Raw genomic sequence first — 16,358 nt, 5'->3', positions numbered from 1 at the left:
AAAGAATGCGACGTGTGAAGAAAAGTAAATCCTAAGTAAAAGAAAACACTAGTGTCTTCCCACCACCCTAAAAATAAGTTAGCATAAGTAGGGTGCACAAACAGTGCCCATAGCAGTACCTTTTAACTGGTGATAAAACTTCTGATCATAGGTGAAATAATTATGTGTTAACAGAAACCGAAATTGAGTGCCTTTAGTGCTCAAAAAGCGTTTGACAGAATTAATACCAAATTTGTGCTGTCAATCATGGTGGTGGGAGTAACGTGGATCTCCTGGATCCTGGTGATGGTGTCCCGCAAAAAATAGGCTAGAGATGTGACAAAGGACGAGAGCATCTCATCCACATATAGACTAATTCCTTGTTTGAGGCTGTCATTCCCAGACACAGTGGGCCTGCCATTTTTTGGATTTTTACTTTAGTTTATTCCTCCCCATATTCAAAAGCTATAACTTTATAATTTTTCAATCAATATAGCCGTATGAGGGCTTGTTTTTTGCGGGACGAGTTGTAGATTTTCATGCCACTATTTATTGTTCTGTATAATGTACTGGGAAACTGGACAAAATGTCTTTGTTAGGTGGAATGTGAAAAAAAAAACTATTTCTTCATTTTTGGGAGGGGGGGTGTTTGTTTTTACGCCGTTCACCTTGCAGGAAAAATTATATGTTAACTTTATTCTGTGGGTCAATACAATTACAGTGATACCAAATTTATATTTGTTTTCATTTACCGAATTGCCTAAAACCATCCCTGGTTCTAAGTTAAAGTGTACCTACCTCCAGTTATGTAGAAAATTTTTATAGTGCAGGACAGTTACAACACACATGTCAATGTGACATGTGTTTTGTAACTTTCCATATAGATTCTTAATATAGTCCTATTTCCCACAGAATTGGCCAAGAACAAGGTCTTGGAGGACCAAAACGTTGGTTTTACAAACGTATGGAAAAAGACTATAAAGAATTTTTGTTGTTTTGAAAAAATAAAAGCATCATATTCTGCAAGCATAAATTTAAATTCTGTGGTTTCTACTTCTATGATTGGGGATCCATATCCAGGGCCGGCCTTAGGGGTGTGCGACCTGTGACTTTGCACAGGGCGCATCACTCCAGCAAGTGAAAGGGGGCGCTGCGCTGGCTCCCTTCCCCTGCTTGTTTTAGAAGCGCCCGGGCCCGGTGACTCAGCAGTCGCCTTTCCGCCCAGACGCTTCTTCACGCAGTAGCGTCGCTACCGCTGTAGCAGCCATAGCGGCAACACCGGGCATGAGGGCGCCCTGCTACAGCGATAGCGATGGCACTATAGCAAAGCAGGGAGGTATCTCCCTGCTCTGCTATCTACATGCGCCACTGTAACTCCCTGAAGGAGCGGAATCCCCGTGTGGCCAGGGATTCCGCTCCTGGAGTGCTCCGCTTGATGTCTCTGTCCATATATGGACAGTGACATCAGGGGAACTCCTGAAGAAGAATCCCCGTCCACAGAGTTGCCGACTCTATGACCGGGGATTCCACTCCAAGAGAAGCCAATGACGTCACTGTCCATAAATGGACACAGACGACAGGAGTTTCTCCTGGAGTGGAATCCTCGGTCACAGCGTCGGTAACGCTGTGGTTGGGGATTCCACTTCAGGAGTTGCCCCTAATGTCACTGTCCATATATGGACAGAGACATCAAGCCGAGCACTCCAGGAGCGGAATCCCCAGCCACACGGGGATTCCGCTCCTTCAGGTAAGCTACAGTGGCGCTATCTAGAAGAAGGGGGGTGCTATCTACAAGGGGGCTGTGGGCTGCGTGGCACTACCTACAAGGCGGTTGTGTGGCACTACCAACAAGGGTGCTGTGCGCTGTGTGGCGCTACCAACAAGGGGGCCGTGTGGCGCTACCTACCAGGGGGCCGTGTGGCGCTACCTACCAGGGGGCCGTGTGGCGCTACCTACCAGGGGGCCGTGTGGCGCTACCTACAATGGGGGCCGTGTGGCGCTACCTACAATGGGGGCCGTGTGGCGCTACCTACAATGGGGGCCGTGTGGCGCTACCTACAATGGGGGCCGTGTGGCGCTACCTACAAGGGGGCCGCGTGGCGCTACCTACAAGGGGACCGCGTGGCGCTACCTACAAGGGGGCCGCGTGGCGCTACCTACAAGGGGGCCGCGTGGCGCTACCTACAAGGGGGCCGCGTGGCGCTACCTACAAAGGGGCCGCGTGGCGCTACCTACAAGGGGGCCGCGTGGCGCTACCTACAAGGGGGCCGCGTGGCGCTATCTACAAGGAGGTCGTGTGGCGCTATCTACAAGGGAGCCGTGTGGCGCTATCTACAAGGGGGCCGTGTGGCGCTATCTACCAGGGGCTGTGTGGCATTACCTACAAGGGGCTGTGTGGCACTACCTACAAGGGGCTGTGTGGCACTACCTACAAGGGGCTGTGTGGCACTACCTACAAGGGGCTGTGTGGCACTACCTACAAGGGGCTGTGTGGAACTACCTACAAGGGGCTGTGTTGCCCCATCTACAGGGGGAATCTGTGAGTGGTGGGCTGATGGTCATTTTACTGCGAGTGAGGGGCTGATGGTCATTTTACTGTGAGTGGGGGGGGGGCTGATGCTCATTTTACTGTGAGTGGGGGGGCTGATGATCATTTTACTGTGAGTGGGGGGGGGGGCTGATGCTCATTTTACTGAGTGGGGGGCTGATGCTCATTTTACTGTGAGTGGGGGGCTGATTGTCATTTTACTGTGAGTGGGGGCTGATGGTCATATTACTGAGAGTGGGGGGCTGATGGTCTTTAGGTGATTTCCAGCTCTGACCTCAAATTGAAATTAATGGGAGCCAGAAAATACCTGTGTCGCCCGTTTGGAGCTTTTTTTGCCTGCGCCTTTTGCATTCGCTTCAACGGCTTAAGAAAAAAATGCAAAAAAAAGAGAAGGTCAAACAACGCTGTCAATTCCTGAAGGAATTTTAAGGCAGCTTTTTTTTGCCTTACAAAAAACGCTGTGTTAATATATACCCTACGAGTGTAGTGCTTGTTTTTAGCCGTTTTCTGTCTTTCTCAAAACAATTTTTGGTAGGGGTGCTCTGAGGAAATTTTATTTTTCCAGTGCTGCCTCAAGTCCGAAAAGGTTGGGAAACTTTGTACTAGGCTACAGGATCACGCCGGCCTATGCAAGGATCTCGTCATGGAACAGCTCAGTTCGTCGTGGGAACAGGGCCTAGGAGAGTACAATTTTTGTTTTTGTTTGGGGGCACTGTCGGCTGTATGGCACGATCTACAAGGAGGAGGTGGGGGATTATGGCACTGTCTACAGGGAGGCTGTATGGCAAAATCTACAGGGGGCGGTATACTGAGTGGGGGCCACTAAGCGGACATTATACTGTGTAGGGGTCCTACAGGAGGCAGAATATTGTGGGTGCAATTAGAGGTCAAAATACTGTGTACTTGAAGGGGTTGTAATATATAATTAAATATTATTATTATTATACTGTATGGGGGCATTTTTTTAATGATGGGGGTGGGACGCCGAAAGATAATTTTGCACGCGGCGCCATCTATCCTAAGGCAGGGGCGTAGCGAGGGGGGGCATGTGCTCCGGGCGCAACTTAGAGGGGGCGCCAGCGCCACCTCCTCCTGCACTATAATTGTACCTGTGTCTATAGGACACAGGTACAATTAGAAGCAATGAATGGCCGGGTACGTTCCGTGCCCGGCCATTCAACTCTTTTGTACGAGTGAAGCGGTATCGCGCTTCCGTCGCTGAAAGACGCTGACTGACAGGGAAAGTCATTGTGCCCAGTCAGTCAGCGCCTTTCATAGACTCTTCCTTCAACCCCCAGGAGACCTGTGCAAAAGAAAGCAGGTCTCCATTGCTGCCGGCCGGCGTGGGAGCGGGATTAAGGTGAGTTTGAATAGTTTGTTATTTTATTGTAATAAAAAAGTGTGTGGCTTTATCTACAGGGGGGGGCTTTATCTACGGGGGGCCTTATTTACGGGGGGGCTCTATCTACATGGGGGGCTATGGCGTAGTGTGTGGTATAATGAGAACTTTATCTTTATTTATAGGTGTAGAAATATTGGAAAAGTGGAAAGCTGAAGACATCTGAGCGTCAAACTGCAGAGATGGGCTGTGACCGGGAGAAGTCATCATAGAGGTCTGGATCGGATGGAGAAAAAGAACTAGAATCTGAGACGTCACCAGTGAGTCACTTAATGTAAATGTTTATTCTGCCTCTTATCAGCACTGTAGTCACTGTATGATCTGCAGCGAGATGATGGGGGGTATGATTAGGATATGACTTATTTTTTGTGAAACAGCAACTCCCAGTATATCCTTACCATTGTTCGGGCCATGCTGGGAGCTGTAGTTTTACACCGTACATACCTATACGCCAGGGGTTGCACTAAATTGAGCTGTATTTGTGCTGGTGTTGTATTTATGTATTGAGCTTGGTTCTGGTGCTGTATATATGTAATGAGCTTGGTTCCCGGGGCTGTATATATGTACTGAGCTTGGTTCTGGTGTTGTGTATAGAACTATATTGCTTGTAAAATGTGCAAATGTTTTTATGCTCGAGTTACATAAAAAGAAATGTGGAAAAGAAATGACATGTCATTGATTGGTAGAGAAAACAAACACAGCGTGGGGGAAGGAGATGTCGGGAAAGAGGTTGGGGGGGGCGCCAAACTGAATCTTTGCCTCGGGTGCTGGAGAACCTAGCTACGCCTCTGCCTAAGGCCGGCCCTGTCTATATCCTACCACTGAGCACCATTACCATGACCCAGGGTGCTGTCCATAAATTACTTCACACAATAAATAACTGTCGGCCCATAAACAAAAGCCCATGTTTACTTCAATGGGGATAGGGGCATAAGCAGCTGAGAGAGAGGCTCCTTTTTGCGAAGAAACAATAAATGATCATCACTTTGAGTGCTGCCTGGATCTCTCGACTTATATAAGCAGCCGCTAAACACCTCTGTCTTATGGGAAAAAAGGATCAGGCATGTTGAAATACAAAATACCTGTTCCTACTTTCCGCCAATACATACGAGATCATGGGTCGATGCCTCCAAAGACGGAGAGTTTGGCCGAGCTTTATCTAACTTTTATAGGCACCTTTAATCAGAGATAAGGAAAAGTTTTGAAAATTCAATTTGCCAGCTAATAAGTATTTTTCATATTATAGGGACGTACAGTATTTCCCCCATATAAGACAATGGAGGCTAAAATAGGGACCTATAATAATGCATTTAATCCTCCGTTGTCCTATATGTTGAATATATGGCACCATAGTAGTACATTTACACAGATTTGCTTGTCTCTAATCATACTAGATTGGAAACCGATTACAGTACTAATGCAAATAGATATCAATTAAAGGGGTTGTCCGGCTTCGGCAAATTAATAGCATTTTTTTTCTATAATTAAAAGCTTTACAATTTTCCAATATACTTTCTATATTAATTCCTCACGGTTTTCAAGATCTCTGCTTGAGGTTATTCAGGAAGGACATTCATTGTTTACTTCCAGTGAATAATATTCTGTCCATGGTCATGTGATGGACACACAGGTGCACGACTCGTTACAGTATGTGCGTCAGAGCTGTGCCTTCTAACGATCCCAGCACCTGTGAGTCCATCACATGACCATGGACAGAATATTAACTACTTAATGACCAGGCCAATTTTCAGTTTGTCATTTTTTTCCTCCCCACCCTCCAAAACTTTTTTCATTTTCCGTCGACATAGCTGTAGGATGGCTGGTTTTTTGCAGTACGAGTTGTAAATTTATCATGGCACCATTTAATGTACTAGAAAACTGAAAAGAAAATTCTTTGTGGGGTGAAATGCACAAAAATCAGCGATTACGCTGCTGTTTTTTGGGTTTCGTTTTCACGGCGTTCATCCTGCAGTAAAAACGACATGATAACTTTATTCTACGGGTTGATACGATTACGTTAAAATCTAATTTATATAGGTTTTTTTAATGTATATTACTACTATTACAAAGAAAAAACAATTTGTTAAAAAAAAAATTTGTTCCGTGTCGCCACATTCTGAAAGTCATAACTATTTTATATTTTCGTCAATGGAGTTGCGTGAGGGAATATTTTTTGCGGGGCGAGCTGTAGTTTTTCATGGTAACATTTTGGGCACTTGTGACTTTTTGGTCACTTTTTATTCCATTTTTCTGCGGCGCTAAGGTGACCAAAATACAGCAAATTTGGCGTTTTAAATATTTTTCTTTTACACTGTGCGGGTTGAAAAAGGTTATATTTAAATAGTTCTGACTTTTACATTTTTTTTTTTTTAACAATACTTTAAGGGAAAAATGGGAAACGTTATAATATAATACACAATTTTTTTTTGCATATTAAAAAAACCTTTAACGGATTTCTTTTTTTCCCTAAGTCCCCCCAGCTTGAGCCACTATAATGTATTGCAGTATATTGTGATTAATAGCAGCACAAAGATGGCAGACCTGGAGGCCTTCATTAGACCCCCAGGCTGCCATAACAACCATTGGCACCCCACGATTGCATCGCTGGGGGGGGGGCAATGGGCTGTCAGAGTGGGCCGCTCCCCGCTTTCTAAAGACTTAGATGCTGCGGTCGCTGTTGACTGTGGTATCTAGGTGGTTAAACGGGTGGAATCAAAGTGATCTTTGATTCTGCCCGCTGTAGTCAGGCGTCGACTGTATTTATACAGCCAACAACCGCTCAGTTTTGAGCAGGCACAGCCCGTGAGCTTGCTCTATGCTTCCCCTTGATGGCATTCACGTACATGGCATGTCGGTAAGGGGTTAAACACTGAAAGTAAACATTGAATGTTCCTACTGAATGACAACAAGCAGAGATCTTGAAAACTGTGAGGAATGAATACAGAAAGTATATTGGAAAATTGTATAGCTTTTTATTATACGAAAAATAAAATTCATTTGCCTAAGCCGGACAACCTCATTAACGGTGCGGATTATCAGGGTAGATTCACGCATCGCGCATTTGTTACAGACTCTGCAGCGAAACTCAGAAACAAAGTACAGTACAATGTTAGTGAATGGCGTTTTGACAAACCCCATTCACTCACAGCATAAAAAATCCGCTGCGGACTGTAGGCACGCTCTGAATCTTCACATTCAGCAGGCCCATCTGATACGGAAATGCTGCGGATTTTCACTACAGATTTCATTCATTGCAATGAAAAACTGCCGCTAACCTCTGCACCACAGTGTGTATTTCGTTGCAGATTTGGGAGTAACATTTTTAGTCTGGTTTCGCAATGTCATTTTATTTTAAGTGATTTGTGAACCGTCGTCATTTAGTGCAGATTTTGGAGCGAAATCCAGGAGGAAGGAGAAGTATAAGATCTACCTTTATATTTCCCATTTCTTTTGAACCCACTTCTGGCTTTGACTCAAAAACCTGCAACAAATCGTGGTGTGAACAAAGCCGAAGTAGCATGATTTGTTTTTCGATGCGGAAGTAGTGCAATGCATTGTGCTAGGAGTTTAAACCCATGGAAAGAAATGGAATCTGTCTGTCAGGATGTGCAATGTGAACACAGCACAAATGTGTATAAAAATATAATAAAAAATATTACAAAATATATATATAAACACGTCTATCTACCTATCATATATATATATCCATCTCTGTGACTATATTGATAGAAATGTTACCTAGCAAGTCCCCGCTCTGCTCCAGCACAACCTGCGCGATCCTGCCATTGACTATAGTGTGCACGGTGCAGAGACAGTGAACTATGGACTCATAACCCGTCAGCACATGTCAGCCCTATGATTTGATACATTGATGTTCCTGCAGGCAGTGGCAGAACAGGTTGCTGTAGGATACTGAACGCGCCTCATACTAATTCCCTTCCCCTCAGATGTCAATCATCTGTAGTACACGCCCCCCGGTCACACCTATTAACAACTCTCTTCCTTGCCACGCCCTTCTACAAATTACATGCGGATCTAGACTTTTGCGTGTACCGTCACTACGCCATTACGTCATCGGAATGCGCCCGGAACTTCTGTAGTGCTGGTGGGGTGACGTGTTTGCTCCTGTCATGTAGTCATGGCCGGGGCGCTGTGTGTGTGTGGTCTGTTACGGTGAGAAGTCTGTTTTCTTGTAACGTGGGCTATGATGTAGACGTAGTCGGCTTTGTTGTGGTGTCTTCTCATCTGTTGGGGGGTTTCTGTGAACGCATTACATTATTTTTAGGGGATCTGGTGTTGAGATACAATCTAGTGTAGTCCATTGTACTTAGATGAAGTGTGCAATTCGTGTTGTAGTTGTGCAGATCTATCAAAATTACCGCTTTAGTCTTAAAATAAATGGCAATTGCATATAATAGGGTAATGAAATAAACTGCTCTGCCCGGGTGCAGAAGGGTGCCTCCATTTTGTTTACAAACCATCGGTGCCGCGGTCAATATTGATGTGGCATCTGAAGGGTTAAAGTGTAGCTTCAGCTGTGCTTTCCTGCCCAGAGTGGAGAGACGTCCCTGCGAGCTGGGCGGTACAGTCACTGCGGCGACCCTGTACAATGTGTAGAGCGTATCCTGCAGGGGTCTGATTAATTAGAATTGGACCCACGTGCAGTACACTCCAGGTGCCCTATTGTTTCCATGGCAATGGTACCGCCCAGTGTGCAGTAACGTTGCTCCATTCATGATGTCCGTCTGAACGGTGTAGTACAGCTGGAGCAAAAGTGTGGTTGTCAATCTTGCTGGTGGGCGCAGGGGCACATTTGCTGTGCACGCAGAATCACCATGGCGCTATTGTACGGTGACGTGTATTAAAGCGGTGCAAATCGTTTTTGTTTTTTTCCCCCAAAGTAGGTTTGAAAATAAAAGAAGTCCTCTGGTTGCTATGGGCATGAGACTCTGACCTCTGTCGTTCTACATCTTCTATAGCGACTATCTATGACTTAAGGCCCTATTACATCGGCCGGTGCAGCGAGCGCCGATCAACGAGACCTCATTGATCGGCGCTCGTTTGCTCCTGTCAGAAGGATCTATGGATGGGGATGAGCGGACGTTACTCAGATCGCTCCTCCCCATACATTATTAGCATGTCGGCAGCGTCTCCCTGTGTACAGGGAGATGCGCTGCCAACAACAATAATATTGAACTTTTTTAAAACGATACGACCGGCAGGTGATCGAGGGTTTGCTCGTTCATCTTTTGATCGCTTCCCTGTATACACACGGCAATTATCAGCAATGAGCTTTATATTAACGCTGCTCTGCCCGATAATCATCCTGTGTAAAACCCCCTTTACTTGGGACTTTTTCACTTCATGTCTTTCCTATTAATCTTCTTATTCAACATAGCATAAAAGTCGCATGTACTTATGTTCAGACGTAGCGTAAACACTGCAGATTTCAATGCGGAAAATCCGCAGCGTATTACAGTAGCAGGATGAGTAGTGGATGAGATTTGAACATTGGAATCGCTGTTTTTATTGTGTTTTTCCCCATTGAATTCAATGGAGAGGTAAAACCTGGAACAGATAGCAAACGGTGCGATTTTTGCAGCAGATAAACTGAAATTCTGCTGAAAATATGACTAATCAGAAAAAAAACACTTTTTGTTTATAATGAATAAAAAGGTTAATACTTACTCCCCGGGCGTTGCCATAGTTACACTTTCTTCTGTTCCCCTTGCGGCCCGGCTTCCTGGGATGATGTTTCATCCCATGTGACTGCTGCAGCGTCATGCTAGGAGGCCAGGCTGCACGGAGAATAGAGGGATGCGTCACTATGACAATGGCCAGGGGTAGGTATTGGCCTTTTTACTTTTTTTTTCCAACCACTGCTTTCCGTAGCGGAGATTCCACCCTCTAAACTACGCCACAATTTGGAGCGGTTTTTCGGGTGGAATTTCTGTGTACTTTTTCGCAGCGTATCTGCCCTGTGTGAACATAGCCTAACTCAATACTCTGCTCAATGTGTTCTTATGGACTATGGTATATTACGTGAAGAGTCTTGTATGTAGTCCCAGCCTTTTCCGTTTACTTCCTGTAGTTCAGCTGTTGTGTGACCGTGTGACAGAAGTTGTTGTTGCATTGTGTAACTTACTGCTGAGTTGTTCAAATGTGTTGTTTTTATTCTCATAAGTTAATAAACCCGTTTTTGTTTTTTCTCTTTCCCCTGTAGCCTGCTGACGTCACTCTTCATTCCTGCACTTATTGCCAGTGTCACGATCACTCTCCTGTTATTCACTGTTCTTCTTTGTGTCCGATTGTGGATTGCGCAGAAGAAGAAAACATCTGTACAACTTGGCAAAGATGGCAAAGAGCAGAAAGTAGTGGCTTTTTTTCACCCATACTGCAATGCAGGAGGTGGAGGAGAAAGGGTGCTGTGGTGTGCACTTCGTGCTTTGCAGAAAAGGTATATTATTGGCATAGAACAATGAGTACTCTAGTAGTTTACATTTTAAAGGGGATCTTACATGTAAATAGGGATGCACGATGCATCGAAACTTCGATACTGTTTCGACACTGTGCATCCCCAAACGGTTCGATACTGTTATTTCATGTATTTCGATACTGAGCTGTGCGGCCGCACAGCTAAGTATAGTAACACATGAATGTATGAGAGCGGGGCTGCGGCTGTGTAATACAGCAATTGCCCCGCTCCGGAGTCCTGTCATATGTGTGCCGTCAGGATGAGGTGATGCTGCACTAATGAGCGGTGACACTGAAGACAGAACATGGCGGGCGCACTACAAAATACCCCCATGTTCTGTCAGTGCCTGAACCACCACTCATTAGTGCAGCGCCGGCCGCATCTCCTCATGCTGACCGCGCGCGCACTTCCTGTCGCCGCAGCCACGCTCTATAACGGCGGAGATCAGAGAAACCTCTCATCTCCGCCGCTATTCCCCTGAATGCTGCGATCACAGCGGCCTGAAGCATTCAGGAGAAAATGAGAAGGGGGGATGCCCCTTGGATCACATCACAGGAATCCCTGTGACGCAATTGAGCGACATACCATATATGGGCAGACAGCCCAGGGTCCATTGAAGGACCCCAGGGCTGTCTTACCATATTTCCTGTTGTTAGGGCATACTTGGGTATATCCTAACAACTGCCTGTGTACTATCCATACACAGGCTAATGTACTGGCATATAGATATATACCAGTACATTACTATCAGTATATAGAGATATGCCAGTACATAAAAAGTTAAAAAATAAAGTAATGTTAAATTTAAAAAAGACACATACGCCTTTTTTTTTTTTTTTGCAATAAACATTAAAATAAGTCTCAATACATAAAATATACACATTCGGTATTGGCGCGGCCGTAATAACCTGCACAACATTTTTTTTGCATCATTTGATGTGTACGCTGTAAAAAAATTAAATAAACACTGCTTTCTTTCACTTGTTGTGAGACGCGAGGTGCGATGAATTTAACCTCCATGTGCCTGACATTAATAGTAATTAACCCCATCATGTACCTCACATATTAACCCATTATTACTGTGAAACATAATGGGGATAATTACTATTAATGTGAGGCACATTCAAAATTCATCATCACACCTCGCACCTCACATCAGAAAACGGAAGAAATTTTTTTTTTTTTTACTGTTGGCAAAGTATCGTTTTGGTATTGAAATCGCAATATTACACGAAGTATCGGTATCTAAGTCCAAATTCTGGTATCGTGACAACCCTACATGTAAATATGTTGGCCTATTCAACGACAGACTGTTCTTATGGCAGGTTCTAGCTATTACATCAAATGCACAAAACAATATACAATGGACTCATGAGCCGGAACTCACCCTGGTTCTCCCCACTAATGTTTGACGGCTGCTGTGTGAAAGAGGCTTTAGGGTGTGTTCACACAGTGTAAACACTTTGGATTTTCTGTGCGAAAATTCTGCAGCGTTTTCGCAAGAGAAACTTGACATACTGCAGATTGAGAATCCGCACCACAAATCATTTTCCGCCCTTTTGTGCTTTTTCAAAACCGCGTGCGGGTGAGATTTGTTGAAATCTCATCTTATTAACTTTGCTGCTACTGTAATATGCCGCAGATTTTTCGCAATGAAATGTGTTGCGGAAATTCTGCAGTGTTTACGCTGTGTGTGGACGTACGTTGCATGGAGTGGCAACGTGTATGCTGCGCTGGTACACCATAAAATTCCTCCACACAGCGGACGTACTGGTGGGAGGGATGGGCGACTGTGCCCACAGCCTGTACATAACCAAGTTTGTGCACATTCAATTCTCTTGTTTTATTTAGGGGTTTATTTCTTTAATTGCTTTTAGCACTGGGGTGGGGGGGTACACTTTTATCTTTGGTTTGAAATTAGTCATTTTTTTTAAATATATCTCCCCAGGTACAAAAATGCTGTATATGTTGTTTACACCGGTGACACAGAAGTCTCAGGAGAAGAGATTCTTACTGGGGCAGCAGGAAGATTTAACATAAAGTTATCCTACCCTGTGAAGTTCGTCTTTCTGGAGAAACGTTATCTGGTAGAAGACAGGCTTTATCCACATTTCACTTTGCTGGGACAGAGTTTGGGCTCCATTCTTTTAGGCTGGGAGGCTCTGGTAAAATGCGTGCCTGATGTTTATATTGATTCCATGGGTTATGCGTTTACATTGCCTTTATTCAAATACCTGGGGGGCTGTCGGGTGGCCTGCTACGTGCACTACCCAACCATCAGTACAGATATGTTGTCTATTGTCCGCGACCACCATTCTAGATTCAACAACGCTGCCTATATCTCCAACAACCCCGTTCTGAGCAGAATGAAGCTGATTTACTATTTCTTGTTTGCACTTATTTATGGCTGGGTTGGATCCTGCAGTGATCTGGTAATGGTTAACTCTACGTGGACCTTCAACCATGTCTTGGAATTATGGAGGTGCAGCGAGCGTATTAGCATTGTTTATCCGCCTTGTGACGTGCAGACATTTTTAGATATAGAATTGAATCAGAAGCAAGAGAGAAAAGAACACTCTGTGGTGTCTATAGGCCAGTTCAGACCAGAGAAGGACCACAAACTACAGATCTGCGCTTTCAGTACTTTACTGGCAAAGAAGACACCGGAGGAAAGGGCAGATCTGAAACTCATTCTTATTGGGGGTTGTCGCAACAAACAAGATGAGCTCCGGGTATTAGAGCTGAAGAAACTCAGCGCAGACTTAGGCGTTTCTGTGGAGTTTAAAGTAAACATTCCTTTTGAAGAGCTGCAGAAGCATCTCCGTGAAGCCACCATTGGTCTACATACAATGTGGAATGAGCACTTTGGAATTGGTAAGAATCTCTTGGGGTATCGTTTAGTTGTTTTAGCGTGAACTTGGACTTAGCTGCTATAATTACTATGTAGCCACTAATTCTAAGTCACAAGTTATTAATAATAATAATAATATATTTTAAAGGGGTTGCCCATATATATATATATATATATATATATTATATACACACAAATGAGCATCCATCTGTCCAAATCCACAATGGTAATGGGTGCAGGTGGGTAATCCCAATCCAAGGGTTGTAGGTCTATATAGAAGAAATCCCACAGCACTCCAATGTAGCAAAAAAAGTGGTTTATTCAGTCGACCCACAACTGCAATGTTTCCGTCCCACTATGGGACCTTTTTCAGGATGTATACAGGATCTTAAAAAGTAAAATGTAAAAAAAAAAAAAGTCAAATTGAAAATTGTTTTAATCATTACAAACATTTATTAGAAAAAAAATGTATTCAAAGGTGTACATAGCCTTTAAAGGCGTTGTCCACTTTGCACAATCCCTTTTTATAAACCAGCCAACTCCAACTTTGAACTTTAATTTTATGTTTAGATGAAAGATACTATGAAGATTGATCCTTTCCTGCCCACCTCATGTAAATGGAGCCACGTGCATTGCGCTCTTAGAGGAGCACAATTTGCCTAATTTTCTTAGGAACTTGCTGATGGCTTTCCATGAAGAGTCAATACTTGAAAGAGTTTTAAACTCTGATAAACACTATTAAATACAGAACTAATAAAGCATTTTAATCCGTTATGTAATCGGGATGTGTCCCATGTTGTATGGAGAGGACCCGAGAGTTTGAGGTGCTCCCTAGACTTACATAGCCATGCATGTGCAGTCACTATGTAACTCCTCCGCCTAGTACTGAGCGGTGCATTGTCATTGAGGAGTTTATTGCTTATCAGTGTAAATCTCTTGTAAATGACACTTTCCTTACGTTACTTCTCTTTACAGGAGTGGTCGAGTGCATGGCGGCTGGAACAATCATTTTAGCTCATAACTCTGGAGGTCCCAAACTGGACATTGTCATCCCATATGAAGGTCATGATACCGGCTTTCTGGCAGACACGGAGGAGGGCTATGCTTCTGCTATGGACCGCATCCTGACCCTGTCCGAAGACAACAGACTACAAATCCGGCAGAATGCGCGACGTTCTGTTTCTAGATTCTCAGACCAGGAGTTTGAAGTCCATTTCATTTCTGCTACTGAGTTACTATTTAAATAAGACGGGGCTTTTGGGAAAGGTAAAATGTATATAATGTGGTAAATGGAATAGAAGGGTGTAGAATATTTTTGTATTGAACCAATAGTGTATATTAAATGTGATTAACTCCTCAACAATGTATTCTTGTCTTATGTTTCTTTGTTTTCTATAATAACCAAAAATGGTGACTGGGCACAATTAATATTTGCTGCCACCTCGAACAACCCCCTTTCTTAAGGAAGCTCCGCTGATTAAAAGCTGATCAGGGGTCCAGTTGCTGTAACCCCTGGTGTTCAGCCCTTGTCACCCTTCTTATTTCTGGTGATATCTAGTATTACATGGCATCCACTGAAGTGGGTTAATATGTAATACATAGTCATGCTGAATTCTCCGGAATGAAGTTTCTCTTCCCATTGGCTCTCCACTTTGTCTAATAGAGGGGACCCCATCCTCTATGAAGTCCATATGCCCAAATAAGGTATGTGGACAACCCCTACTATTAGTCAACCCTCATGCCACTCCATGCATTGCTTATTTCATGGCTGACATTACTATCAGCATCTAGGGAAATCCTCAAAATAACAGCTCTAGTACAAGAGTACACATTTATTTCCATAATGAGACATTTGTATAATAACACATTACTACATACTGCAAGCACAATCCACTACCGCATATTGCATGGACCTAAAATGTTCACTGGTCCTCTACTCGAGGCATATTAACAAAACATTATTTTGAACATAGTAGTAAAAACACTTGTTGAGTCCTGTATAGAAAGATAAAATACATGTGGAGTTATATCTATGTGGACTTGAGCCAGCAGGTCTCAAATAGTCCAATCCACATCGTATGAACAGAGTCTTTAAGGGGTTGTCTCATTGGCGGCATATTGGGGTGCCAATGCTGTAACCCCTGCTTATCATTGGTATAAAGTGGCAGTTGTAATAGAAAATCCACTTTTGTCTCTTTGGCTCTGCTTGGCTTTATCCTGTCACCTTCATGGTTGGCCATTGACTATATTGAGCCGACCATGTGGCCTCCAAAGAAAGTAAAGCCAACAGAAGATCGATGTTCCATAAGTGGCGTGTCCCAGCAATCTGCCACCGACGTCTATGCTGAGACAACCCCTGCAATAGTGATAAAGTGCATATGTGCACCCGGTCTTACCCAGGATTCTTTAAGGCATCCTACATAAGCAAGTTGCATGTAGTGTATATATTCTCTTTTATCCTAATTGTCTTTTATTAACAACACAATGTTTTATATATTGGAAAGATGTTTATAGGTTTTCTATTCTATGAATCCAACTGCTTGGATAGATAAAAATACAGATTCCTAAGTTAACTGGAAAGCTGAGGCCTAAGGTTTGACCACATACGGATGTAGTCCTCTTTATCTTGACTAACTTTCTGCAGCGCGATATCCCAAAAAAGCCATTGAAAAATTCAAGATAAATGATCTTGCCACTGTGTATTCAATGCGTTAAAAGTCCAGATAAAGATGGCTACATCTGTAGTCTGCAAACCAAAATGGCATCCATTTTATTTTAATTTTCCAAGAATTTCAAAGCACTGAAGGAAACCAAAATTAGGTCATATGACCGCGTAATAAAGCAAATGGAAAGCACATGCACAGAAGCTACTTCTAAAGTATATGTTCACTGTTGAACACCGCTTTACAGTTTACATATAATCTATATAAAATGCTGAGCAACTTTGTAAATACACTATTTTATGCTTATTTAGCCTTACAACCTTTTAGTATACTCAAGAGCTGTATTCTCTATTCGCCCAGCTATTACTGGAAACGGTCATCTTAGTAGACACATCCCTAACCGCTCAGGTAAGCTGTAATGTAGTAGGACAGATTTAGGCCAG

At 43.6% G+C, this 16,358-nt stretch overlaps 2 protein-coding genes across 3 annotated transcripts in view; one reads left to right on the top strand and one right to left on the bottom strand.

Annotated features, from left to right (window-relative positions):
- Positions 1–8,468, bottom strand: part of ATP7B (ATPase copper transporting beta) — a 127,516-nt gene extending 119,048 nt beyond the window's left edge. Inside the window, exon 1 of one of the 2 annotated variants that reach the window (XM_075851769.1) lies at positions 8,405–8,468. The gene's annotated coding sequence lies outside the window, so the exon portion shown is untranslated. Of the gene's footprint in view, positions 1–7,664; positions 7,876–8,404 lie in introns of those variants that run through there. The other variant, XM_075851768.1, reaches the window with a different exon arrangement.
- On the top strand, positions 7,991–14,615 carry ALG11 (ALG11 alpha-1,2-mannosyltransferase). Its single transcript, XM_075851771.1, has 4 exons — positions 7,991–8,099; positions 10,150–10,383; positions 12,350–13,275; positions 14,228–14,615. Exons 1-4 carry the CDS (start codon positions 8,065–8,067, stop codon positions 14,497–14,499), a joined length of 1,467 nt encoding a protein of 488 aa, XP_075707886.1. The 5' UTR covers positions 7,991–8,064; the 3' UTR covers positions 14,500–14,615.
- Positions 14,616–16,358: the final 1,743 nt, after the last annotated feature.

This window comes from Rhinoderma darwinii, chromosome 2 (genome assembly GCF_050947455.1).
Source record: "Rhinoderma darwinii isolate aRhiDar2 chromosome 2, aRhiDar2.hap1, whole genome shotgun sequence".
Classification (NCBI taxonomy): domain Eukaryota; kingdom Metazoa; phylum Chordata; class Amphibia; order Anura; family Rhinodermatidae; genus Rhinoderma; species Rhinoderma darwinii.
This window is presented reverse-complemented; position numbering and strand designations above follow the sequence as displayed.